Below are 26,437 nucleotides of genomic sequence, written 5' to 3' on the forward strand. Positions count from 1 at the left end.
AACAAACTACTCCAGTTGCTACAGCTACTTACTGCTTGTGTCTGGCCCTTTTTCACTATTCTGTGATAGTCTGAAGCACGTTGAACTGTGAATCAAACCAACATTTATATTTAAGCAAACTTCTGTGGTGCAGAGAAAGGAGATTGAAAAGACTATCTCTGTGGGAGTTGGAGATTCTTTACAACGTGGAAAACACAGCAACTTAAAAATGTCTAATTTTTACAACCTTTACATTAAAAGCTGCTGCCACCTAGAAATATTTGTAGGACACATAAAATTGCTAGCACCTTTCTGCTCTGTTTTTGCTGTAAAATGTTAAGTTTAAAAAGGAATCGGTCACCATAAGGTACTGGACGGTCAGAATTTGGCCAGATGATACAGGTGTGAACAGTTCAAAATACAATTCTGGGGCCAGTTTATCTTTTAACACTGATACCTGAAGGGCGGGAGTAGGGAATAGAGACCATATCTTGATTTCAGATCCAAACAAGCCTTTTGGAAAAGTGGGGATCAGAAACTTGCAGTTCTTCAGAATCTGGATTATCTACTAAAAGCATCAGTTCCTACAGAGAGAGATTATTGTGCCACAATCATAGAATAGTTTGGATTGGAAGGGACCTTAAAGCCCATCCAGTTCCAACCCCCCTGCCATGGGCAGGGACACCTCCCACTGGATCAGGCTGCCCAAGCCCCATCCAACCTGGCCTTGAACCCCTCCAGGGATGGGGCAGCCACAGCTTCCCTTGGCAACCTGGGCCAGGGCCTCCCCACTCTCATCAGGAAGAAATTCCTCCTTCTGTCTAGTCTAAATCTGCCCCTCTGCAGTTTATCCCCATTGCCCCTTGTCCTATCACCACAAGCCTTTGTAAACAGTCCCTCCCCAGCTCACGTTGAGCTTCTCATTGACCAGCACCCTCCTGCTCTCAATCACACAGTCCCAGGGTTTGCTCCTTAATGAAAGCAGGTGGTTTCTAGTAATTTGGAAGAAAACTTACAATATGTGACCCCTCTGAAGACTCTGAAGCCAAAAATTGAACAAAAGTTACGCACGTGCCCTTTTTAGATGAAGTCATAGGTTTTGTATTGTGGGCAAAGGTAAAGTATCTCACAGGAAAACATGAATCTATTAGGACTAAGACAGTAAAAGGTCTCAGGATCAGTGGGTACAAAGGCTATCTTGTTCTGTCTGCAGAAGAGCTTTTAGCTGTATCCCGCAAAACACTTTGGTCACAGAGAGGAAAGACAAGACAAGCACTAAATCGTGCTGTCTGAACGTGAGACCAGCTGCACATCTACAGATATAGAAGTCACAGGCTGGAAATAGGTCAGTGTTTGCCTGATCGCTTCAGAGTTTGAACACTCATCATCTAATGGTGTTCACGTGACAAAATCTCCCCCCAAAAGTAGTGCTGGTCTTTTCATGGTCTTTGTAGGAGAATGTGAAGATTTTGCCACATGTAACTTAAGATTAATCTCTTGGTTCCCTCTCTGCTTTGCTCCTTGTTTATCTCACCTAGTGAGCTGCCTTACCTGGTTTCAGGCTCCTCAGCACACCTGCTAATTCCTGTTTCAGCATTCCTCTCTTAGCAGGGCATTTTAACCCTTTCCTTCCCCAAACCAGCACAGGTTCTGGCTGTGCACTACTTGAAAGCAGAGCATTTGAGACTCAAAACGTGATTTGCAGTTTCAGAAGTGAATGGCTTTTATAAATACAAAGTTGTACCTCTCATATCCGGGACTGGACAGTGTTTACACATTAAATACAAAGAAGGGACTAAAGACAGGCTAAAAAAGCACTCTGTCTGTGAACTGTAGAGATCTTACTGTACAACGCGTATACTTCTCACAGCGAGAGCCAAAGCAGATGCCCAAAACAAACAGCAATGATTCTTTCTTTTTTTCCACAACAATTAATCAAGTTCAAAGCAAAAAGGAGGGACAGGACTTTGGAGAGGAGTGGGAATAAAAGCTTTACATGTGTATGGAGTTCCAGAGGGAAAAAAAACCTTGTCAAATATCTGTGACAACACAGTTCAGAGTCTCTGGTCTACGTGCAGAACTCACTGAGCAGAGAAGAGGTGTCGTGAGAAAGAGCCCTGGTAGCTGCAGCCTGCTGAGAGTGGTCCATGGGATCCCAGGAGCACCATCTGCTCTGGTACCAGCAGTACGCTCTGTAATTAGAGAGTAGCATCAGCTTTAAAAACAATCATTTTGATATTCTCCCTCAGATGAAGGCTTCTGTTCTTGAAGTGGATGCTTGTTTATAGTAAATAGAACAAGAATGAAATACAGAACGAGAATGAAACCAGCAGCTCTTTCTTCACTTGCAGCCATTGGATAGTAGTAATTTTTAGCTGCAGATTACAGAAGGGAGCAGATTCAGACAGAAGTCCCAAAGGGTGAGAAGTACTTTATTTCCTCCCCAATCTTCTAAACTGCTATATAGGTTGGATGGGCCTTGGGCAGCCTGATCCAGTGGGAGGTGTCCCTGCAATTGCAGGGGGGTGGAACTGAGTGATCTTTAAGGTCCCTTCCAACCCCAACTATTCTATGATTCTCTGACTCTGTTTTCCCCACAAGCACACAAATCTGGTGCTTTTTATATTTGAGGCAAACAGGGAAGAGAGGAGTTAAATGACATAAGTCTTTACTATACCTTATATCACAATTTACTACTCCCCAGGTTAAGTGAGTAGTCCAGGTGGCAACACCTTGCTTGCACTCCAAGTGTGGTGGGAAGGAAGTAGACAATCAACTCCACATCTCTTGAATTCTTCTGTGCTACCAAACTGCATAAACAGAACATCAAATTCCAGCCCCAAAACAGGCATGTGGAGAATATCGAGGCTAAGCTAGAAACACTCAAAATGGGAAGGTGTCAGAGACAACTGTCAGATCTGTACCTGCAGAAGAGATGCTGTGACTCTGGGAAATGGCGAAGGTGGCAGGTTGCTGTGCAGAGACAGGTCTGCACAGGTGGTGGGGAACCTCTCCCCACTGCATACCCTTCCCTCTCCCTGGCTCCCCCATCCCAATAATCCCCAGGTGTTTGTGGTGCTGCGTGCCTTGACAGTGGCACGGGCCTGACCTCGCAGTACTTGTGCCTGGTTATCGTTCTGGCAGGCTGTCAAAACTTCACTGTAGAGCATGTCAGAAGGAACATAGTGTTTTTTGGTTTTTTTTTCTAATAGATGACTCTTTGGCAAACTATGCAAATAATGTCACTGGAGAAGAAAAAAAAATCATTCCTCTTGCTACAGGGCTTTCTTCCTGCAAATTTCAAAAGCCTGCTGTGAATAATAATGTTCGAGCTTCCAAGCTTCAAGGATATTTTATAGCGGAAAGTGTTAGGCAACTAAAATAAATATCAGTTTCCACTGTTACGAAATTAAGATTGTTCTTTATGTTGTACCTTAAACCCTTACACTAAAATGATGGGATTTTAGAGATGCCACACTATTTTTTTTTTTCATGGAGACATTAGTCTGTTCTAGCTCGTTTACATCTAAATGAGAAGTAATTTAAGACAGAAAGAACACGGTGGCTTTCTCTGGGAGGAAAAATATAACAGGAATCCGTAAAGGTCTGAACATCCAAGTGCTGCCAGTCTCTAGGGTGTTCAAAATACATATTTCTATGTATTCCTGTTTTATGGTTTGGACATATCTCTGCTCACCAGATTTGTGAACGTTTTTTGACAAACCTGATCCGAGTTTTCTTCTAGTGGAGTTACAGATGAGGCAAGTTTTCCATGGTCTGAGGTTTTATGGTGAATGCTCCACACAGTTCTGGTTATGTGCTTCCTTCTCATGACATCAGTGCTGAAGGGGAGAAAGAATGTAAACATCTGCTTTATATAATTCAATTCCAGCCTTACAACTTGATTAGGATAAGTGATATTTCTACACCAATTATCTCCCAGCCACAAAAAGATGGGTTTCAGTGCGCAGATTTAGCACCATTTATAAGATTAATGAGGGAATTCAATGAGGTAAATGCTATTTCGTGGTTTACCTTTTGTCTGCCTCACCTGTCCCGCAGAAAGCACAGGAAGGGATTTCCCTTGGGCTTGGTGTTTCAGCTGATGCTGGTGGCTCCTTGCAGCAGTGATGCAGGGACCCACAGCTGATGGAAGCAGGAGTGAGACAGCAGGGCAGAGGGGAGCTGGGGCAGGTGGGTTCAGCTCCTGGCTCTGTCCCAGGCCTTTCCAGTGCCTGTGGGCAAACCACCTGGGATACACCTGGTGGGACACAGCTTCAACCTTAAACAGCTAAGGAGCTCTGAAGTCATAAACCATGGAATGGTTTGGGCCAGAAGGGACAGCAGAGCCCATCCAGTTCCACCCCCTGCCATGGGCAGGGACACCTCCCACTGGATCAGGTTACTCCAAGCCCCATCCAACCTGGCCTTGAACATCTCAGGGATGGGGCAGCCACGACTGCTCTGGACAACCTTGGCCAGGGCCTCCCCACCCTCACAGGAAAATATTTGTCCCCCAGATCTCATCTCAATCTCCCCTCTTTCAGCTTAAAACCATTCATCCTCATCCTATCCCTGCACTCCCTGATCAAGAGCCCCTCCCCAGCTTTCCTGGAGCCCCTTTCAGTACTGGAAGCTGCTCTAAGGTCTCCCTTTAGCCTTCTCTTCTCCAGGCTGCACAATCCCAACTCTCTCAGCCAGTCCTTGGACAGGAGGTTCTCCAGTGCTTGGATCATCTCCGTGGCCTCCTCTGGACTCACTCTTTCAATCAATGGAGCAGAGTTAGACCACTGTGGTGGGCACTGCCTTTCTTGTCTTGGTTCTCCAGTCTTTCCCTTGGTAAGAGACTGCCTGTGCTAAGAAACCACCTGTGCCTGGCACCGCAGCCCCAATCACATTGTGGGGTCTTTTCTGCCCACTTTAAGAACACTCGCACAGGTGCAGAGAGAAACTAAGGGTGGAAGCAGCCTTAGGAGGTCCAGCCTCTGGGCTTCAGGAAGTGTTTGTGTTGGTGTAGCTGATGGGTGAGGTGAACCACGGTGAAAGTGTGCACAGGGGCTGTTTCATCCTTGCACCATAATCACAACTAGCAACAAATGCATCTCCTGTCCTGCTTGGGATGAGCTTGGGTCAGCCCATAATAACGATTAAATCACAGAACCACTAGGTTGGAAAAGACCTTTGAGATGATTGAGTCCAACGGTCCCTGTCCACTACTAACCAGATCCTTGAGCACCTCATCTACTTGTCTTTTAAACCCCTCCAGGGACGGGGACACCACCACCATCCTGGGCAGCCTCTGCCAGTGTCTGACAACCCTTTCGGTGAAGAAATTTTTCCTGATGTCCAACCTGAACCTCTCGTGCCACAGCTTGAGGCCACTTCCTCTTGTCCCATCCCCTGTCACCTGGGAGAAGACACCACCAGCCTCCTCTCTACAACTTCCTTTCAGGTAGCCGTAGGCAGTGGTAAGGTCTCCCCTCAGCCTCCTTTTCTCCAGACTAAACCACCCCAGGTCCCTCAGCTGCCTCTCATAACCCTTGTTCTCCAGCCTGTTCCCCATCTCCGTTCCCCCCTCTTGATATGCTCCAGTACTCAATGTCCTTAGTTAGGGGCCCCAAACTGAACATGGGATTTGAGGTAGGACAACAAATTAACAACAACTGCACCTCCTGCCCTGCTCAGGTGAGCTCGGGTCAGCCCATAACAACAATTAACAGCAACTGCATCCCCTTTCCTGCTCGGGATGAGCTCGGGTCAGCCCATAATCACTACACCACCTCTCCTGCTCAAGATGAGCTCAGGGCGAGCTTTTGTCAGCTCAGAACAAGAGTTAACAACAACTACATCCCCTCTCCTGCCCAGGATGAGCTCAGGTCAGCTCTTAACAACAATCAGCAATTGCACCCCCAGTCCTGCTGAGAACAGGCTCAGGTCAGCCGGTAAGAACAATTAACAACAACTGCATCTTCTTTTCTGCTCAGGACAAGCTCAGGTCAGCTCATTTGAGCAACGAAGCTGGTGACGGGGCTGGAGAACAGGCCTCTTGAGGAATGGCTGAGAGAGCTGGGGGTGTTTAGCCTGGAGAAGAGGAGGCTGAGGGGAGACCTCATTGCTCTCTCCAACTACCTGAAAGGAGGTTGTGGAGAGGAGGGTCCTGGGCTCTTCTCCCAAGTGACAGGGGACAGGACAAGAGGGAATGGCCTCAAGCTCCGCCAGGGGAGGTTTAGGCTGAACATTAAGAAAAAAAATTTTCACAGAAAGGGTCACTGGGCCCTGGAACAGGCTGCCCAGGGAGGTGGTTGAGTCACCTTCCCTGGAGGTGTTTAAGGGATGGGTGGACGAGGCGCCATGGTTGGATGTGGTTGGACTTGGTGATCCAGTGGGTCTTTTCCAACTTGGTGATTCTGTGATTCTATAAGAACAATTAACACCAACTACATCCCTAGCCCTGCACGGGACGAGCTCGGGTCAGCTCATAACAATAATTTAGACCAACTGCATCCCCAGTCCTGCACGGGACGGGCTCAGGTCAGCTCATAATTACAATTAACAACACCTGCCTGGCCGGCGCGGCGCGGGGGGAGCCGGGGGCAGCCCCCCCAGCCCCGAGCAGCCCCCCCAGCCCCGGGGGCGGCTCCCTCGGGGCGGCGCTGCCCCGGCCCTGGCCCTGCCCGGGGAGAAAAGGCGGAGCGGGGCCGGACAAAAGCGTGGGCGGCTTCGGTGGGCGCGGCGGAGTGGGTCCCGCAGCGATGGGGGGCGGCGGGGCGCTGGGAGCCGTGCTGCTGCTCGCCCTCTGCCCCCGCGCCCCCGGGGACCCCGCGCCCCAGGGCGCATCCACGCTCGCCTTCGTTTTCGATGTCACCGGCTCCATGTACGACGACCTGGTGCAGGTCATCGAAGGGGCGTCCAAGATCCTCGAGACGTCGCTCAAGAGACCCAAGAGGCCGCTTTACAACTTCGCCTTGGTGCCGTTCCACGATCCAGGTCGGGAGGGATGCGGGGAGGGAGCGGTCCTGCTCCCGAGAGCCGCGGGGCGGGGGCGGTCCTGCTTAGCGCTTTGATTTTGGGAATCCCTGGGAGCCGCTGGGAGAGGTCCTGCTCGGGATTGAGCTCTTGGGATCCTGCTCAAAGCTGGATCAGGCTTTTGGGAAGGGCTGACCGCCTGGGATCCAGGTGGGACTGGTCCTGCTCAGGGTCAGGGCTGAGCTCTTGGGAGCCAGGGCGGTCAGGTCTTGCTCAAAGCTGGCTCTGGGAGAGGGCTGAGCTCCTGGGAGCCAGGCGGGACAGATCCTGCTCGGAACTGAGTTCCTGGGAGCCGGTGGGACGGATACTGCTCAACGCTGACTTTTGCAAAGAGCCAGGCTCCCAGGGGCTGAGCTCCCGGGATCCAGGAGGGGCAGGTCCCGCTCGGGGCTGAGCTCCCGGGAGCCAGAGGGATAGATCCTCCCTGGGGTTGGCTTTTGGAAAGGGCTTGACTCCCGGGATCCAGGTGGAACTGGTCCTGCTTGGAGCTGCCCTTTGGGAAGGGATGAGCTCCTAGGAGCTAGGAGGAACTGGTCCTGCCCAGCGCTGCCCCTTGGGGAGGGCTGAGTTCTCGGGAACCAGCGGGACAGACCTTGCTCAGGGCTGAGCTCCCGGGAGGCAGCTCCTGCCTGGGGTTGCCCCTGGGGAAGGGTTGAGCTCCCAGGATCCAGGTGGGACTGGTCCTGTTCAAGGCTGGCTTTTGGAAAGGGCTGAGTTCCTGGGATCCAGGCAGGACAGATTCTGCTTGGGACTGAGTTCCCGGAAGCCGGTGGGACAGATGCTGCTCTATACTGGCTTCTGGAAAGCGCTGGGCTCCCAGGCTGAGCTCCTGGGATCCTGCTCAAGGTTGGCTTTTGGGAAGGGCTGATCTCCCGGGATCAGGGGTGACTGGTCCTGCTCGGGGTTGAGCTCCCAGAATCCCACTTGAGGCTGACTTTTGGAAAGGGTTGAGCCCCCTGCCCGAGTCCCTGCAGAGCCAGGAGCTCCCAGGGACAGCCGAGGCACCAGGGGGCATCTCGGGGGCAGGGAACGCACAGGATGCTCTTGCCCTTCTTCCCTTACCTTGTTGTCCCGTGTTTGGGTCCAGAAGCTTGCACTGAAATGATCCACACCGCATGGAGCTCCTGGGTTTTGCTTCGGGTCTTTATGTCTTTCCTCTGTTTTACCTTTTTTCCCCTCTTCCTGCTGGACATCATGCGTTCCTCTTCTTCAGCATCTGTTTTTTATTTCCCCCCTATCCCTTTTCTCTGGCTTTCTTCCTTTTGCCTTGTCAAATATCTCCTGGTAGTTTGAAGAGGAAGCAGGAGTGGGATGCCCCAGGCTGGGGACGTGCGCTGTGCTATGCAGTAACAACTCCTTTTGAAGAAATAAAGGAAGAAAAAACACAGAATGGGGGAAAAGTCCTTGAGAATTATCCTTCTGCTTCCAGTTTCCATGGGATGTCTTGGGATAGGGTGTTCCAGAAGTTAGTTCTAAGCGTTCAGTTTGTGCAGGGATGTCCTCAGATGAGAGGACATCTGCTGTTTTCGTTCAGTCATCGATACCTTTGTTCACAAACAGTAACAAACAGGTTTGCTATTGTCATACATACCTTAAATCAAAGGCTTGGAAAAGTAGATAAAACCTTATTTTTGCAGACTTTGCTGTTTTGTTATCTATCAACTTCTAGAGGTGGGTTGTCCTATCACAGAAGGATACCTTACTGTTTTCACATCTGGTGTCACTTTATTTTTTTCCTTTCTCTTTACTTTTTTTTTTTTTATCACATGGATCAAACGTGCAGGACTTAGAGCATCATACCATGGGAGGAAAATATTTTAGTCAAGTGTAGAGCCTAGAACTCTTGCATCCTTTTGGAAAAACAAGCCGATAGCTCTCCTTGGAGCTCTTTCTCCATGATGGGGCAGACAACAGGCTGGGTTGTGCGTGTTCTGCTTTTATTTTCTCTTCATAATCACACTTTATGCACCTTCCCTTTCTGCTCACTGAAGTGGTTTGCTATAAGAATTGATGGCTCTCTTTTCCAGAGGGCTTGGGCATCTGTGCCAGCCAGGAGAGCAGGAGATGATCTTGCACTTTCAGTTTGCAGGTTTGTGTGGGTGGTCCTTTGTTCTTGTGTATCCTCTGTAGACAGAAGGTCCACCTTGTATCTCACGAGTAGTTCCAATGCTGAATTTTCATCACAGGCCACTTTAAGATCCTTCGTTTCAATAGCTGCTTTTTCCTTTCTCATTCCGTGTGTCTTCCTGTCCTGGTACAATTTTTCTTCTCTCAGTTTTCTGCTTTTCATTCCTTTTCTCTCATCCCCCTGACCCTCTTTCTTCCAGTGTCTCTTTGCTTTTGTACAGACCAAGTGTTTTAGTCATCCTTTGCTGTACCATCACCTTATTGCTCTGTAGAAACCTCACTAGCAACAAATCCACTGCTGCCTTTGTCTACTCCAGTCACACTTGTCCCCTCATGAGCTTCTGGCTTCTTTGCCTCCTCCCCCATTCCCTCTCTTTCCTTTCAGTGGAGTAGCTGAAACTTAAACCTGTACAACAAAGCCCTGCTGGCGAACATATATTGGTGTATCTTGTTACGTGTCTCCATAAGGAAATCCAACTTCCCAGCACAGCCAGAGGGGTATCGCTTTTTAGCATGATGGATAATTTGTTAGGTCATAAAGCTGTTTGAAAGTGGAGAATGTTTAATCTTACACTTCGTTTTGCCTTAATTTCTGAAAACCATTTCTACATTTCTTAGAAGGACACACTCCAGTCCAGTGTCTTGAATTTGATAGAGGTAACAGTCCAGACTGCTGCTCCTCTGGTGTCTTGTATCTGGTGATGACCAAACCTAGGCACTTGGAAAGAAGATGCCAGAAATACTGTTGTGACAAGCTCTTCAGCATCTTTTTTGAATTGATAGAGCAGTAACTTTTCTCAAAAATCTAATAAGAAAGACTGCTTTGTCTGTATTTCATACTGTCTGATTCATTTACGGAGCATTGTTCCTTCTGAAGGCAGATCAACTAAATTGATGAGCATGAGATGATTTCCCCCCCCAAAAGTTGTCTGGTGATTTGCTCAACTGATATTTTTCCTTCAAAAAAGAGCTGTACATGTAGCTGCCCCACAGTCACAATTTCTTTATTTCTGTGATGTACTGTGGTCCATGAGGCATGGTCCAACTTATACTTGAACCTCAGGTCCAAGGAGCTTCTCTTTGTGCAAAGCCATCCTGATCCAGGTGCCATGTTCATTGATAGGTGATTCCAATTTAAAGTTGGCATGGATTTGGCTTTTAACTCAGCCGTTTTCCTACTTTGTTGCATGGCGTGTGCTGAACAATGCCCCAACCATTCCCTTTGCAGTCCTGCTTGGTCAGTGCTGATGAGTGAAACAGCTTAAGTGCTTTCAGAGCACCATAAAGGAAGAGTTATTGACACACAGAGTCACCAAACCCATGTAAGAATCTGCTTGGAAGAGTCCTTGACATCACACAAGGTACATCTGAATTATAAATAATTGAGGGACTGTTCACAAAGGCTTGGAGTGATAGGATGAGGGGCAATGGGTATAAACTGGAGAGGGACAGATTTAGGCTAGACATAAGGAGGAATTTCTTCCCAATGAGTGTCGTTTCTGCTTTGTGCATAAGCACGTGCAATGGTTTAACAGATTACAGAGCTTCTCCTGTTGTGGGTTTTCATAGATTGATGGAAGCTGTAAGTTGGAAAAGACCTTTGAGATCAAAAAGTGCAACTGTACCTGTCCACTACTGAATCATATCACTTGGTGCCTAAACACGATCACCGATGTTCTGCAGATAGTGAAAAGGGCTGTTGATGAATAGATCTCTTACCAGGCTTATGTTTGATGGAAAAACTGAAAAAGGACAAGAAAGCATTTAAAAAAAAATGTCCCGAGTTAAGAAGAGTTGGCGCAGGAAAATTTCGAATTGGAGCTAAAGCTTAAAATCAACAAATGCTTTTGTAGTTGCGTGTTGTGGGTCCTGATTTCCTACTAACTAAGTCCCATTGTATCTTGTGGAAATGGGACTGGAATCAGAATGTTTTTATTTAACATCTCTGGCCAGCTTTTCTGTTTTTTTCCTTTATGCCATTAAGGAATTTTGGAATGGAAAATAAACCTAAGAGGACAAATTCATCCCTAGTACTTTTTTCTAAGGCTAATGGAATTATACCAGTAATAACTCTGACTCTGTGTGATTTAATCAAGCATTCCTTTAGTGTGAATGGCTATTTTACAGGCCAAGCTCCAGAAATTTACTTTAATTACAAGGAAAATGGAGGAAATGTATAACTTCTGGTTTCTACTGTACAGGATGGTGTTTGCCTGTTAATCCTCTGTATGTTTGCAAATCTTCCATCTGAGGAACTCCTAACCCTTCCTCTTACAAATCAGGTAGGCAACATATAGAGGAAGGGAAAAAACCTTAATACTGCTTTGTTCAGATGGGGAAATGGTATGGAATTGAAGTCATCCACCTAGGGCCACATAGTACATGTGTAGGAGAACTAGAAATACAATAGTTTTTTATTTTTGCCTTTTTTTTTCTCCTTGATGCCGCTCTTCTTTTTTGAGAGTGTAGCTCTGATTCCCTTATGCGCTAAAGGCACGTGATTATTTTTAACTTGAGGTCTCCTTTATTTGGCAGCCTTGCAGTGTTTTACCTGTGACAACGTCGAGGTGTCTGAGCCATATACTAGCTTGGAATGAGTTCAGAAGGGTACAGGGAAGGTCTGAGAATGTTGGGTTCTGCAGGTTTGATAGTTGGGTTATTTTTAGACGTTACAATGAAGAAATAATAGTTTTTCCAGAGGAGGAATGTAAGACATTAAAATCAGGGTATTAATGACATCAAAATTTCTCATGATTCCTGGTACAAAAAGTATTGTGGTTATACAAGCGGATAATAAAGGGAGGTGGAGAGCTGTGACTGGAAACGGAGGCATGTAAGTTTTCCTTTACGCGTGGACTTCTACCTTGAAAATGACCCTTGTGAGTGATGAAGAATAAACTATCCTTGGAGTGTAGCGATGAAACCTCCACCCCTACTTAGCTAAAATTCTTTCTACTTTCTGTTAAGCTGCTGGGGCTGTGTGGCTGCCCTTCCCAGTATGGGCCATCGCGTTGTCCTTCCTCTGTCTACTGTCCAGCAGGTTTCTGGCATTGGACTCTCCTCATAGCTTCTCTCCAACATACCGTCTTGCACTTACCCTCCTGCGTTCTTCTGTCACTTCAGATCTTCACCTCAGGCTTTACTCCCAGATTTATGGATGGCTATTAAGTTTTTCCAGCAAAGGCTGAATGAATGTACATCGGTTGTCCCAAACCTTTTCCCATTTGGAAGATGCTGAATGGTCCTGCTGGTATTGCCTGAAGGAGGAGGTCACTGGTATCAGGATCTCCTCTCTTCCCTTTGGGTAGGGGAAGAAATGCCTCACGACTTTGTACTAGTTTTAGTAAAGAACAGAAACGTGGCTATGGAGAAGCTGCATGGCAGTAGCGTCCAAAGCACAGACGGCAAGCTCAAGGGAAGTGCAGTTTTTGATACTGATGTCTGAGTTTGACAGCACCAGAGGAGTGGGGTTTGTATGTGGAATGGGGGAGGCATGAGAAAAGTTTGGTGTGCCGTTCCCTTGCAGTTCTCGTTTGGGGGTTCACGTAGACCTGTTGGTGTTGCATTTGTGAGCAAGTCATAGCCCTTCTCTGAGGTTGGTCTGTTAGAAGTCATGCGGGGTGTGGTATAAACTACCTTGATGCTTCACTGGATGACATCGAGCACTGTGTGCATGTCGTACAGTGGGATTTAGTGGAGGTTTGAATGTGCTGCAGTGGAGTTTGCAAGGTTAGAGATGAGACAGGGCAGGGATATTACTGGTGTTTTACGGTTTACCTTTTGATTAAGAAAGATTCAGTGGTTACTGTTGTGTGCATGTGACTTGGACAGACCTCCTGTCAATCTTGTGTTCTGCACACCACATTGTGAGCTGGAAATGGGAATCTCTGCCTATCAAGAACTGAGGGCTCTGTGGGTTCTGGGAAGATCAGCCTATCTTGGGCACTAGCTCTTCTTCCGCATTCAGTGGGTCTCCTTACCTTCCTCAGTAGGTACAAGTGCTTGAAAACTGTCTGATACCTCAGCTAGGCAAATTATTAGGTTAACAAGGAGGAATAAACTGCTTGCTGGTGAAATTCTAGTGGACAGATGTTTAGCAAACACTGGGTACTTATCAGGATCTCTTAGCTTTTATAGGAAGAAGAGGGAAGAACTACCCCAACTCATTTGATAAGAGTACAGACAGAGGCAAAGAAAATTGTTCTTTCCACATAATTCAAGTAGTTGTTTTATTTTGGGAGTTGAGTGGCTTCCATGTTATTCCTGAAACCCAAAGTGAGGGGAAAACTTGTGCTTAATTACCCAGTTGGATCTTCCTGTTCTGGTGCAGTAGCCCTATTGCCACACCACAGCTTATCAGGTTAAAGTTGTCACTGCTGATCTTTAAGAGCAGTGTTCTTCAGTGGCGTCCAATTTCTGAATATCTTACCTGAAAAACCTCAAAGTTGTGCAAAGTTTTTTGATTTTCTTTGTTTTGGACTACCTTATATACAAGGTGACAGCAATAATGAATGTGTGTCCAAGTTTTGAGTGTTTCTTTCACATGCTGGGAGACACAGCGTGAACTTACAGCTGTTCAGTGCTGTCTTGGTATCTCTGATGATAAATATTATTCCCACCTCTGGTTATTAACAGTTAGATCTGCCCTTTTGTGCTGTAACAGTCCAAGTGTTACTATTATTATTTCCCTGTTGACAACTACAGCAGGAAATAGTGTTTCCTTAAGGCTCAATATTGTTGTTAGGACTTACGTTACTGTTACTGTCATCAGTGGAGTGGTGGTCACTGATGCTCTCAACAAGCCTGAATTGATAAGGACAAAGCACCTGCAGGTATTTTTGATCTGAGACTTCTGTGATAACTGTATTGTCTGCGTGAAAGAATTCTTCTCAAACCTTATTGTTGTCCTTAATGGAGACATTGTGATATCTATAAAATCAATCCTGTGCAGTCATACAGCTGTTTTCTTGATCTTCTGGTAGGATTTATCTGGGGTCCCTGTAACAGTAGCTGCTTATAGAGATGACGGAACATGGTATTGCCAGTGGCAGGGGCTTCAAAGTCTGTGAGGTGGCCCAAGTGTTGCAACACCACCCAACATTCTCCTAGTGTCACTTACAACTTGTTTTTCTGCTGTCTTAACTCTGCCTATCCAGCCCTGAAGATACACACAGTGGTGGTTTCCCCCTTTTATTGCAAGGGAAAGGAATTTTATCCTTGTTTTTACTTGAAGATACAGTGGAGATAATCTTTTCCTTGAGAAAAAAGTGACGCTGCCTCAAATACGTCATTGTCTTCTGCTTTGGATTGTGAACTGTTTCATGTTACATTTGAAATTGTTGCCTACTGAACTTGCACAGAAGCTACTCGTTCTCCTTTGCTGTCCCCAGCTCCACGTGGTGACAATTACACGAGAAGCTCTGCAGCTCATTAGTAATGCATCCCAGTGTTGTTCTGTCCCAATAATTATTACTGATGTCATTAGGCAAACAAGGATTGCTGTTTAGCAGCATACGCCTGTTCTCTGGAGCTACTGGAGTTTAGAGGATGCTTCACGTGGCACGTCCCTAATGGACATCTGGCGGTGTAGCAGTTAATGGTAGAGTTTTAAATTCGCTCCCAAGTACAGTGGGTTTTGATGGGAGAATTTTCCATCAGTTGCCTTAGAATTGTGAAGTTGCCACACGTCACTGTTCTTGGGGATGTCAGTGTAGAAGTGTAGGTGAGCATCATGAAGTATGTGTTTTGAAGAGCAGCACAAATCCACACAGGGACAGTATGAAGCGCTGGCTGGGCTTTCAGCTGCTGCTGCTCTGCAGAGAAAGATTTGTCCCTGCCTTCCCATAAGGGGTTGCTGCCCTGTTATTTCTGTTACTTTAATCACCTGCTGATTGATTTTGAAGGAAGTATCGCACAATACTGAACCAGATTAGAAAACGATCAAGCTGCTGGTTCTGCTAGACAATGAACCCTTGCCCCAGGTTACAAGTAGCTGCCGAGCATATTTCACCATGTCCTGAATTACCCAGGCAGTGAGTACTGTTTAACACCTTTGGATTGCCATGTGGAGGGAGGATCTGTTGAGGTTCTCTTCTCTGTATTTCTGGGTGCCTGAGGACTGTGCTTTCTCCTCATTGGGAAGCAGGGAATGATGGTTACACTGACCTAAGGCAGGAGCATCTGATAACTGGGAACAGTGGGAAGAATCATACAATAGAATCATGGAATTACCAGGTTGGAAAAGACCTCTTGGATCATAGAGTCCAACCATTCCTGCCTGCCACTAAACCATGTCCTTAAGTAAAGAAGGTAGGTACAGTGTAAGGGCTGAACTTGTGATTGTCTGGCTTCCTCCATGCTCCTTTGCCTCTTCTTCCTCCCATTTTCAGTTTGTTTCTCATGAGCTGCAGTAGTTTGTGTTTCCACGCAGCCATGCACAGAAGCCAAGTTAATCCTTTTAGCGATAATTGTTTAACAGTAGCCCACATCGGCTACGGGTCTTCATAGGAGCTCTGTAGTCTGGCAAGAAGAGTTTCTGATTATGTGTTCATCTGCTGAATTGGTTTACGTGCCCTCAAATCATATTTCTAATTATTTATAGATGATTGCTGTAGATCCTCGTGTGCTCTTACTGTTTCTAAGCTGTTCTTCCCCAAGACTGATATTTTTTGTCTCTTTATCATCTGGAGAGAACAGTTTTCTTCTGAGAATGCACAGTAATGAAATGAATAAGGAAGCATAAATATTATGTACCACTTTATCTCACTTAAACTGAGGCAATAGGGTTTCCTGCCAGTGAAATGCACAGTGGGCAGCTGAAAGGGAGGCTAATTAGATAATATTTACCTCTTGGAATGCCAGCCTTGATGTTCTAGAGTGGCAATGCTGGACGATGATGGTGAAAAACAATGCATTCTGTGGTGGGGGATTAATAGCAAATGCCTTTTCTGGAGAGAATAGCCCGATTTCTCAGAGGAGAACAAAGGGAAAATCCCCAAGAAGTGAAGGATTGAAGGCTGCTGAGACAAGACTGTGATCTGTAACCCTTGCTCCATGTGCTGCACCACCAGCTTGAATGGACCAAGTACCGCATTGTGTCTGCAGGCTTTTGGAAGTTCTCTGCTATTAACTGTGGGAGGGTGAAGGATACTTGTCCTGTGTAGGGGGGCATGGGGTGATGGAGCTCTGTTTGTTGGTACAAACTGGGCTTTTCTTAACTGATGGTGAGCGAAAGGAGTTTATATTGGGTCGGTACTTTGTTATTTATCTGACATTCTTCATCCTGCTGTACCACCTTGTTAAAAGCCTGAGAACAATTCCTGCATGGACTTGAGAGATGTGTCTATAGTCATTTTCCAACTTGTGCTTTATGCTCTTCGTGTGTGTATTGGAGGCTGCTTGGAATCCGTACTAGATTGGATTCAATTCAGTCAGTTGAGGACCTAGATAGCTGGATTAAGGGGGATGGAAAAGGAGCAGATATTTCATTTAGTTAATACATTTTGAATGCAGTCTGAAGCATGACAGGAGGAACCTTTTAGATAAGAAAAGCCCTCAGATGCCAGTTGGTATATGTTTAGCAATCAGTGATTTGATTTTTGGCATATGCTGTGTGCTTTGGTTTTTAAGGAGACGTGTACATCGGAGAAAATATTGGGAACATATGTTTTTCAGTTTGCGGATGGCAAAACAGTTCCTCTTTCAGCAGAGACTGATGGCATTGCCTGATTGGCTCACCATGCCTTGATAGTAAACAGTTTTGTTAGAAGAAATAGGATGGATTTAATGGCATGTGCCCTAGGCTGGCTGCTTCATATGCTTTCTTTACCTCTGCAAGGGAGAATGTTTTACCCGTCTGTTATATTGTTGAATAGAATTCATCTTTTATAGCTGTTGCCAGTGTTTAAGAGGTCTTGGTTTAGATGTGTTGCTCTTGAATCTGATTCACGAGATCCTTCAGTTACGTCTATGGGGAATTCCTGCTACACAGTTGTTGGGTGAAGGCTGGGCCTGGCACTTGCATCTTGTATAGGGATAGCTTGCAATTTTGTATTTTTAAGTGGAATTAAAGTGGTTTAGGTTACACATAAGTACTTGTCTCTGGTTAAACTTGTCTTCTTGCCTTTTGAAAAACACGTGTGACCTCTTCTTTGGTAACTGTAGATGTAAGCTGAGCTTTTCCCTCTTTTTTTGCCAGAGGAGAACAACGATGTAATGTTCCTGAGGCACTCAAATGAGATCATGTTATGTCAAGATACATGAAGCCATAACATCGAGGACAGGCTTCATCCCATTGTGCTTTAGGCACTTAAGTGAAGAGCCTCAACTGGGGGATGTGCTACCCAAAGGCTCTCTCTGTGATTCACGAAAAGAAACTGGTGTCTTTATGGAGCAATTAATCTCTTTTGAATGTTTAAATGCTCTTTGGAGGCCTCATTTGCCTTTCCTGGCTGCAGAGTAAGCAGAAGTTAGTTTAGCTCAAGCCTTGAATTGAGGAGGTATGCAATTGGGTGAGAGGCTTTCTGCTGTGACTTTTTACCAGCCCCAGGTGAAAATAACTGTCCTGAGATTTATTTTCACACTGTTGGTCATCCTGCCATATGGATGCTGAGTGCTCAGATAAGCCTAGGAGGAGCAGGTTATGATGTCCTCCCAGGTTCTGATTGGAGCCCAGATCTTCAGCCCTGCTGAAGAACTTCCCCTGGTGGGACATTTTGAGCTAAAAACCCAGTAAAGCTGGGAAGCAGGGAACTGCACCATCAACTGAGGGGCTTCTGCGAGTCTGTTTTGTGGAGGGGGCTGGTGGCTGCCAAATGATGTGGTTACATCAGAGCATCTTACACCTCCTTCACCCTTCCCTCAGGTTGTCAGCAGGGTTTGAACTGTGTGTGTTCAGCAGATACTGTTCCATGTGAGCTGCAGGGGGAACGCTGGCAGCTGTGGGGGTGATTATCTTGGTGGGGATAAGCCACTAACGGTGGCTGTGATGGGCATCGTTAATGTGTGTAACAAATGTAAACAGGCTGTGTGTGTTTGTGAAGATGTGTTAACTTCTCATGTACTTTCTCTCCCATCTTGAGTTTCTCTGGCATCTCTGGTGCTCCTCTTCAGAGACACTGTGCAGTTTCCCCTCTCTGCTTAAGATGCAGCCCTTCTCCTAAAATACAGTTAGCCCCACATTTCAGTCTGCAAAATATGACTGGTAAGATGCGTGTGTATTTGAAAATTACACGTTCCCAGACACCCAGCCCATGCACTGTGTACATCACAGGCACCATTGAGAGTGTTGAATTGATTTTCAGTCATGTCTCCCTATTAGCAGTCTTGTCTGTTTGCTCTGGGCTAGCGGCTTACTTACCATGTGCTCTTAGAAACACAGTGGGTTGCGTGTGATATTCATACGGAGAATCAAGCACATTGGTGTTCAGAGCCAGTGCAGAACCTAACTGTGCTCCCCAAAATCATAGAATCATGGAATGGTTTGGGTTGGAAGGGACTTTAAAGCCCATCCAGTTCCAACCCCCCTGCCATGGGCAGGGACACCTCCCACTGGATCAGGCTGCCCAAGGCCCATCCAACCTGGCCTTGAACCCCTCCAGGGATGGGGCAGCCACAGCTTCCCTGGGCAACCTGGACCCTCATTGTGAAGAAATTCCTCCTTCTGTCTAGTCTAAACCTGCCTCTCTCCAGTTTATACCCATTGCCCCTCGTCCTGTCACTACAGAATGAACTTGGATGTGCAAGTGCTGTGCAAAGAGAACTTCAGACTGTTGGGTTGAGGTGCCTTCTGGTGGGAGGCAGCCGGCCCCCTCGCAGCATAGAGCCCCTCGCAGAATTGCCATCAAGAGCAAGTGGGCTTTGTCTCTACTTCAGTGTTTTCATGGGAGCTGTAATGCTTTCTTTCTTTATTTATTTTTTTTTTTTTTTACTTTCCTCAGCCATAGGACTACAAAATATGCAGACAGTTTTAAAAGACAATTTAATGTAGCCTGATATGTAGCAGAGCCAAATGCCCAATATCAGCTTTATAACTATAGGATCAGTTACAATCCAGAGAGCTTGTCTGCAGTGAGATGTAACCAAAAGCAGAGTGGGACCCCAGTTATCCCAGGCTGGAAAGACCCTATTGAAGTGGAGTGAGTGGGGGGTAGGTTTGTGTAATTAGATGAAAATGAAGCAATGTTTTATGTTGTAGTCCCAGCTACATGTCTGGCCTGTTTACTCGGGTCTATAGGTTACTGCTGGATTCCTGCCATGGTGTTTAAATTAGAGCTGTAGCCTGGGGCGGGGGGTGTAAGCAGGAAGCCATCGCAATTTTCAGGCTTTGGACACCAGTGTATTTTCATGAGCTGAAGTTAAGTGTCTCTGGGGATGCTGAATATCACTGAAACATTTCCTGAGTTCTCTTAAGCAGTGCAATGGTATGTCCGAGTCTGCTTTCCAAAGGACAGGGGTTTTTGTTTAGTTAGTGAGGTCTTAGCTAGTTCACTGAACTAGTATGCCTTTGCACTTATAATTTATTGAGGAGCTGAAGAAGAGGAGGAAAGTTTGAGTAGGAAAAATTAAGTCCTCTGTCTAAGAACAGCTAGGGGTACTGTATTTTTTTATGCCCCCATATTAATTATATTTTTATTTACTAATGTCCTCAGGAGACTCTGACTTTACAACACTATGTCGGAGCTAGTTTTCTGGGCTGTAAATATGTGAGATGCTTAGGCCAGCATGTGGTTTTAAGTAAAAGAACTGAGCGCCTAGGTAGAGAGATTGGTTGCTGCCAGTCTTTGGGTGAACAGCTTTGCATAGTGTTGCTTCTTTTCCACTTTATGTTGCTGAGCTTATGCAGCACTGACACACCAGTAGTGTGGTTCTGATTGGAGATCTTTGCATTGGTGTGCATGCGTTACCAGCTGTCTTCTCCTGGGGTCTGAGCACCAGCTAGTCCCCAGCATGTGGCATGGGCAAAGCCAAGCCCTGGCATAGTAGTGTGGTCCTGCTGGAGCAGGACATGGTGTGTACTGGTTGGGAAAACACCTTGGCTGCTCTCCTACAGTGTTGGAGAACATAATGTGGTGCTCATCTCAGTGTCTTAGGGCATTTCAGATGAGTAGGTTTATTTGGTGGTGTGGGTTTTGTTTTGTTTTGGTCACATCTCTCTTCAAATTTTACATAAGCAGAATCAAAGCACAGGATATTCATGTGACTTACTCCTCAGTCAGTCTTCTGTGTTAACCACAAACCCAAAAATCACATATTTGTTCCTGAAATATTTGTTCCTTTTCTTTCCTAATCTGTTGGATTCCCACATCTCTTTATCTTCTTTGTCTCTGCCTTCAGCCCATCCCTTCCTCACAGTTTCCATTGACCCTTTTCCCTCCGAGGTTCAGTGTCCCTTCTCAGCACTCCCCTCCTTTATCTCAAGATTTCTTGGCAGTCGGGAGTATATTTTGCATACACAGACTGGGTCCTGGAGAGGACGTGTTGCCATTAAAGGCAGCGTGTTCTTGCACTGAAAGAAGTCCTGGGGAAGCCACCAATAGGTTTGTGCTGGAGGTGATGGAGAAATGTTTCCTATGCTGCTTCCAGTTTGTCGTATGGCTGATATTGGCTTTAGCATGAATGAGAGTGGTAGCAGGGACATTGTTTTGTCTCTGAAATTTTGGGTAAATCTTTGAATGTACTTTTTTTTTTTTTTAAAAGGGGCAGCTGTATGGGCAAAAAAAACGTATTGCTCATTGTGCTGTTCTCTTTTTCCCTCCTGTCTGAGGTTATGGCCTTTCCCGATCCCCAGCCACGAGTGCTGCTTTGCAATTCTAGGTTCATTCCAGGATGGTTGAGGCTAGCAGAGTCTGCTGGAACTCTTAAACCTCACTAGCTTGGTTTGGAAGAGCATGCAGGACCTGCTTTGCTGCCCAGCAGAGGAGGTGGTGGCTTGGGGGAGGTGGGTTGGGGTGAGCAGGGCTGGCATAGTTGCAGAGGGCAGGGAAAAACTGTCCCTAGGGGCTGATGGAGTGACCTGCAAGTACTGAGAGGGGCTCCAGGAAGGTTGGGGAGGGGCTGTCGATCAAGGAGTGCAGGGATGAGATGAGGGGAAATGGTTTTCAGATGAGAAAGGGGAGATTGAGATGAGATCTTAGGAAAGAATGATCTGCTGTGAGGGTGGGGAGGTCCTGGCCCAGGTTGCCCAGAGCAGTGGTGGCCTTGATCAGCCTGATCCAGTGGGAGGTGTCTCTGCCCATGGCATCGGGGTTGGAACTGGATGGGCTTTGAGGTCCCTTCCAACTCATCCGGTGATTCTGTGATAAAGGCTGAGTTACACAGGGCTGAGGATGAGGGGTGTGTGTGCAAATCTAGGCACCCTCAGGGAATGCTGATAGTGGGAGAAAAAATGTGGCTGCTTTGTCGATCAAGCTTTGTTCTAAATATTACTGTTCCTCACGCTTGGAGTGTGGAAAGTGAAGATTGTGTCATTACTGTAAAAGCTCAGCCTTTTCTCCACCCTTGAAAGTTTAACTAAATATCCCTCCATTACTTACATTGACCCCTGGTAGATGAAGGTAAAAAACCAGCGTATTTGCAAAATTGCATTTTAAAGACTTTGACAATTTTATCAATTTAAGCAAATCTCTTAAGCTCCTTGTGTCTCAGCATACTGCCTGCTCCGATAAATGCCGTGGGTGCTTGGGATTTGGGGTTTTCAGAGGGGAGAGGTACAGGACTCCTCTGTGGTGTAGGGGTGCGAGGGAGCTCACAGCGTGGAGCTCTGCAAATGCAGAGATGATGTATGAGAGGATGCATTTGTCTCTGGAAAGGGCATAGCAGCAACTCTGGGAGATGCTGTTGCCTGCCTCCTTCATGGGGGTGAGCCTTGTTTTGTGGGGTGTGATTGGGATGAAACAAGCAAACAATGAAAGCCCTAAATAAGTGAAGCATGCTTTGCCTTAACTCTTTAATTTGCCTAGAGTTCGCTTAGAGCCAGACTGAAGCATAAAACCTCTCCAGCTTTAGAACTTTTTGCTGAGAATATTTCTGCGATGGCTTAAACCCATCTTACATTTTGTGTTGTAGCTACGTAGCATTAAACAGTTTCTTAGTTACTTGCAATGAAATGTCCCATTGTGTACATATAAAAGCAATATTTTCCACTTCAATAATCTCTTATTGAACAGAATATGATCTTGGTTAACATGGAGTAAATCCAGAGTAATTCCATTACTGTCAATGATGTTAGTTTGGATTTACACCAGTATAACTGAGGGCAGAATCTGGCTTTCATTGTCTTCTTTCTTAATTTGCTTGGTATTACACATTTCCCAAATATCCTTTTGCATCTCCTCTTTAGATCTTGCTGGCTCCTCCTACTTTCCCAGATTCCAAGAGTAACAAACTAGGTGAAGTTTACTTGATGAAAGATTGTTTAAGCAGGGTCTGTTTTTTGTTAACTCAGCTGTTTTTCATTTTTTTCGGTGCTGTTTGAAGCTCCATTGTGCTCAGGATAGGATCCGAATCCATCATGCTTTTCCTACTTGACTCAATTTCGTCAATTAGAAGGGTGATGTTTTAAATTATAGGGTGGTCTCTGACGTTACCATTGAGTAAGAATTGTATGCCTCGGTGACATTTCAAAGCAGTTTTTAACTTCGAAGATCAGGAAAAGGAAAAAGTTTGTGCCTTAAGGCGTTACTGTTAATCAGCAACATAGTGTGTTTGAAAGAGCTTAGTAAATGTGAGATGTGACTTTGGGGAATGAGATGAATAAAATTTTTCCTGGTCTTGTTTATATTTCCTGACATTACACTAGCTTTGTAGAAGTGTCCTTTGAACTTTATTACAGAGCATTTTAATTTATCACGTGTGAGAGAACTCTGGAATTTCATCTAGGTTATTCTGTTGGTGAAATTGCATTTATTATCAAGGTTAGATGTTTGGACAGTTTTATCTGTGTTTATGTAGCTTAGCTGGTACTCTGGGGTCTTGGTCTACATAACCATACCAGAAATGAATTAATAACGTCTTTCCAGTTCAACTTCTGCTGTTACAGTATCTCTATGTTCATACAATGGTAAATAATCCTGCCCAGAATATCCAGCTCTTACTCTGGGAATAAAGAAAGGATGGGAGATGGGAAACACTACCTTCTTCACTGTTTGGAGACCTTGGGCACAAACAAACTCTGTCTGTAGTTAAGGAAAACATTTAAGAATGGTTTTTGTGTCTCTTCAGTTAGTTTTGATGTGATTTTTCACAGATGCTTAAGTGTTTTTCTGAGTGAGACCCTGATTTGCCTCTGGCAACACAGGGACTCAGGCAGACCTGGTGGATAAAATGTGCATGGTACAGCCTTAATTATTTGAGTGCCATTTGGTGCTGCAGACACCTGAACAGGAGTTCCACTGAAAGACTAAGTCACAGTTTGTGTCAGAGCCTGAACGTGTTGCCTGGAACCCAAGCAGTGGCAGCCTTCACCGTGACTGTACCACAAGGCAGTTCGTGGAAAGAGATGGATCCTCAAGCCTGTGCAACAGGCTGTTGTTTAAAGAGTTTGCCACGTGCTTATGCTCTCTGCTCCATGGCATTAGTGCTAAAGAAAGTTAGCCTGGCTATTAATGGATGTAGGAATTTCATGTTGCTTTGAGAACACCATTAAGAGCTGTGGGGTTTTTTGTGGTTGTGAGCCTTCTTTTTTGGGTGCAAGAAATAAGACAAATTATAGAATCATAGAATAGTTTGGGTTGGAAGGGACCTTAAAGCCCATCCAGTTCCACCCCTGCCATGGGCAGGGACCCTCCCACTGGATCAGGCTGCCTAAGGCCCATCCAGCCTGGCCTTGAACACCTCCAGGGATGTGGCAGCCACAGCTTCCATGGCCAACCTGGGCCAGGGCCTCACTGCTCTCATCGTGAAGAAATTCCTCCTTCTGTCTACTCTAAGAAGCTCTGAGTTGCTGCGGCACAGCAGTTTGCATACTTGTGTTGCTTCTCACGAGAGACTGCTGGGAGCTGGACAACGGCTCCGCTTGCTCAGGCAGTTGGGTGGGGAAGCCTCATGGCTGGAATCAAGAAAGTTCTTGAAGATGTTCAAAAGCCAGAAAGGGATTGGCAGAGGCCACTTTCTAAAGAGACTGTGCTTTATGGGAAAGAAGCTATTCTGTTTTCTCTTGCTGGCCTGAGGCTTGCATGGGGTTTAGAAGTCCTGTGGAAGGGTTGATACTTGAAAGTATGTTTTCTTCAGACCTGAACTGCTTATGCCCTTGAACAGCATCTGGGGTTAAGATGTTCCTTTTCTAGGGCCTTGCTTTATGGCTACAGTGTTGCCTTTACAGCATGACTGGCAAACCAGGGCTTGCTAGCAGGCCTTTTGTTGGAAAAGTGTGCCTGGGAAAGGATGTAGGTGGAGACAGGCAGTTGAACATCAAGTGTTGAGTCACTGGATGACTGGGCTCCAAGGTCTTGTTGCCCTTGAAGGACATCAGGCATGAGATTTGTACTTGAGGGTGTGCCAGAGAGGTCTTGCAACAGGAGCCCCAGGCAGCCCACACTGGAACAAAGACAGAATCCAGTCTCTAAGGGCAAGATCAATCTACTTCACGACAAGCTTCATCCAGAAGAGTATATCCTGTTCCAGAGATGTACAACTAGTGCTCCTCTCTGTTAAAGAGGCATGAATGACGAGTGTTGTGTGACAATTTGGGCCACTGAAGATATTAATTCATACAACTTATGAGAATTATTCTTTTTGTGTTTAATGGTGTAGAGTTTTGGATGTGCTTTATTTCCTAATGCTACTGGAATGTTGCCCAGCTCTCATAATTTTAAGAATTCTTCCACATTATGTGCCAAGCCTCTCGGCTTTGTCCTGAAGAGGCTGTGGAGCAGTCACTTGCCACCTCTGACGGGACACTGGTGTGAGCTGCTTAGGGGTGGGCATTTCTGCAGTAACATCTGTGCTTCTGCTGGTGTTTGGTGACTGAATGCCTTAAGCCTTAATGACCTTAGAAGACTAGATGTATTGTTAGCCTAACGAAGGAGAGGTGAGCAGCCCGTGGAACATGTGAAACAAACACCGAACTGTGCCCCTACCCCACTCTTTTAGTGTAAATGGGTGTGAAACTGATAGTAGGGCAGCTGAAAACATCATCGATTGAGAGCTGCCTTCAGCCTGTGAGCTTCCTTATTTCTACTAAATGGTAACTTTGAGTGACTAAACTCTTAGACTGCTCTAAAAACACGCTTACCACATTCATGGGTGGCATGTTTTCCATTAATGTGCTCAGCTGTCAGCTTCAGCACCTGAGAGTTGGTTGAAGAGGGGTGTGCTCACCACTTAAAAGCTAGAATGTATTCAGAAGCACCTGCAGGTTCAGTGTTCTTCATGGTCTGCATTGGGTCTGAAAGAAAATATGCTTTTGAATGAAAGACACAAACAATATGAATCAGGTTGTACTATTTATTTTTGGAGCTTGATTGCTTCAGGGCCACAGATCCAGATTCTCCAAAGGAAAAAACTTTGCGCTCTGTGTTGTAGAAATTGGCTGAACAATCTATTGAAAATGATAGTTGTGGTAAATGTTCTCTTTTTAAAAAAAAAAATTAATAATTCTTTAAGAGCAACTTTAGTGATTATTTTTCCATTCGAGTTCCATGTTTTTCCAATAGTCAACTGAGTGCATCTCAGTCTTGTTGCACTCTTCCAAACAGAAGGTGAAGTTGGGAAATACAGGCCTCAGGGTAAATAAGTTAGTGTGATCTAGCGTCTGTCTAAGCATGAACTGTAACATGATTTTGAACAGCTTTTGAAAGATCTGCAAAGGGAAAACAAGGTTTTTGTGTAATGAATGGATTCCTGTTTAGCTGATTCAGGTTATCCTCATACGAAATGAAAGTCTGTGTTGTTTAGGGTAAAAAAAGTTCATGGTCTTATCTTTTTGCCTTCCTTGCTCCTCACAGCTGCTTTCTGAATTAGTTTGGAGCATGCTTACCTTTTTTACACTAGTGAACTCAGTGGAATTTTATAGTACCTAGATAATACTTCATGTTTTCCTCTCTCTCACAGCTTCCTAAAAACTACTGAACACTCAAACCTGCATAATATTCTTGTGATTTTCCTTTCTCTTCTTCCAAAGCCACTAAGCAGCTTTCCTGTTGCTGTTAACCTCCTATTCTGTTCAGGCATCCCACGGCACATCTGGATCTGTAATGTCATGGTTCCCGTGGTCAGTGCCAGGGCAATGAGCCCTTGCAAAGGGGCGATAGAAATCTGCACAGAGTGGGATTCTGCTCGTGCCGACGCTGCAAACCACGGCAAATTG

The 26,437-nt window shown here is 45.7% G+C and overlaps 1 protein-coding gene across 1 annotated transcript in view; it reads left to right on the forward strand.

The window, feature by feature from the left end:
• Nucleotides 1-6,731: 6,731 nt before the first annotated feature.
• The window catches only part of HMCN1 (hemicentin 1), a 201,198-nt gene continuing 181,492 nt past the window's right edge, over nucleotides 6,732-26,437 (forward strand). Inside the window, exon 1 of the mRNA XM_069862338.1 lies at nucleotides 6,732-6,966. Within this exon, the coding sequence (XP_069718439.1) occupies nucleotides 6,732-6,966 (235 nt within the window). The remainder of the gene's footprint in view (nucleotides 6,967-26,437) is intronic.

This window comes from Phaenicophaeus curvirostris, chromosome 8 (genome assembly GCF_032191515.1).
Source record: "Phaenicophaeus curvirostris isolate KB17595 chromosome 8, BPBGC_Pcur_1.0, whole genome shotgun sequence".
Classification (NCBI taxonomy): domain Eukaryota; kingdom Metazoa; phylum Chordata; class Aves; order Cuculiformes; family Cuculidae; genus Phaenicophaeus; species Phaenicophaeus curvirostris.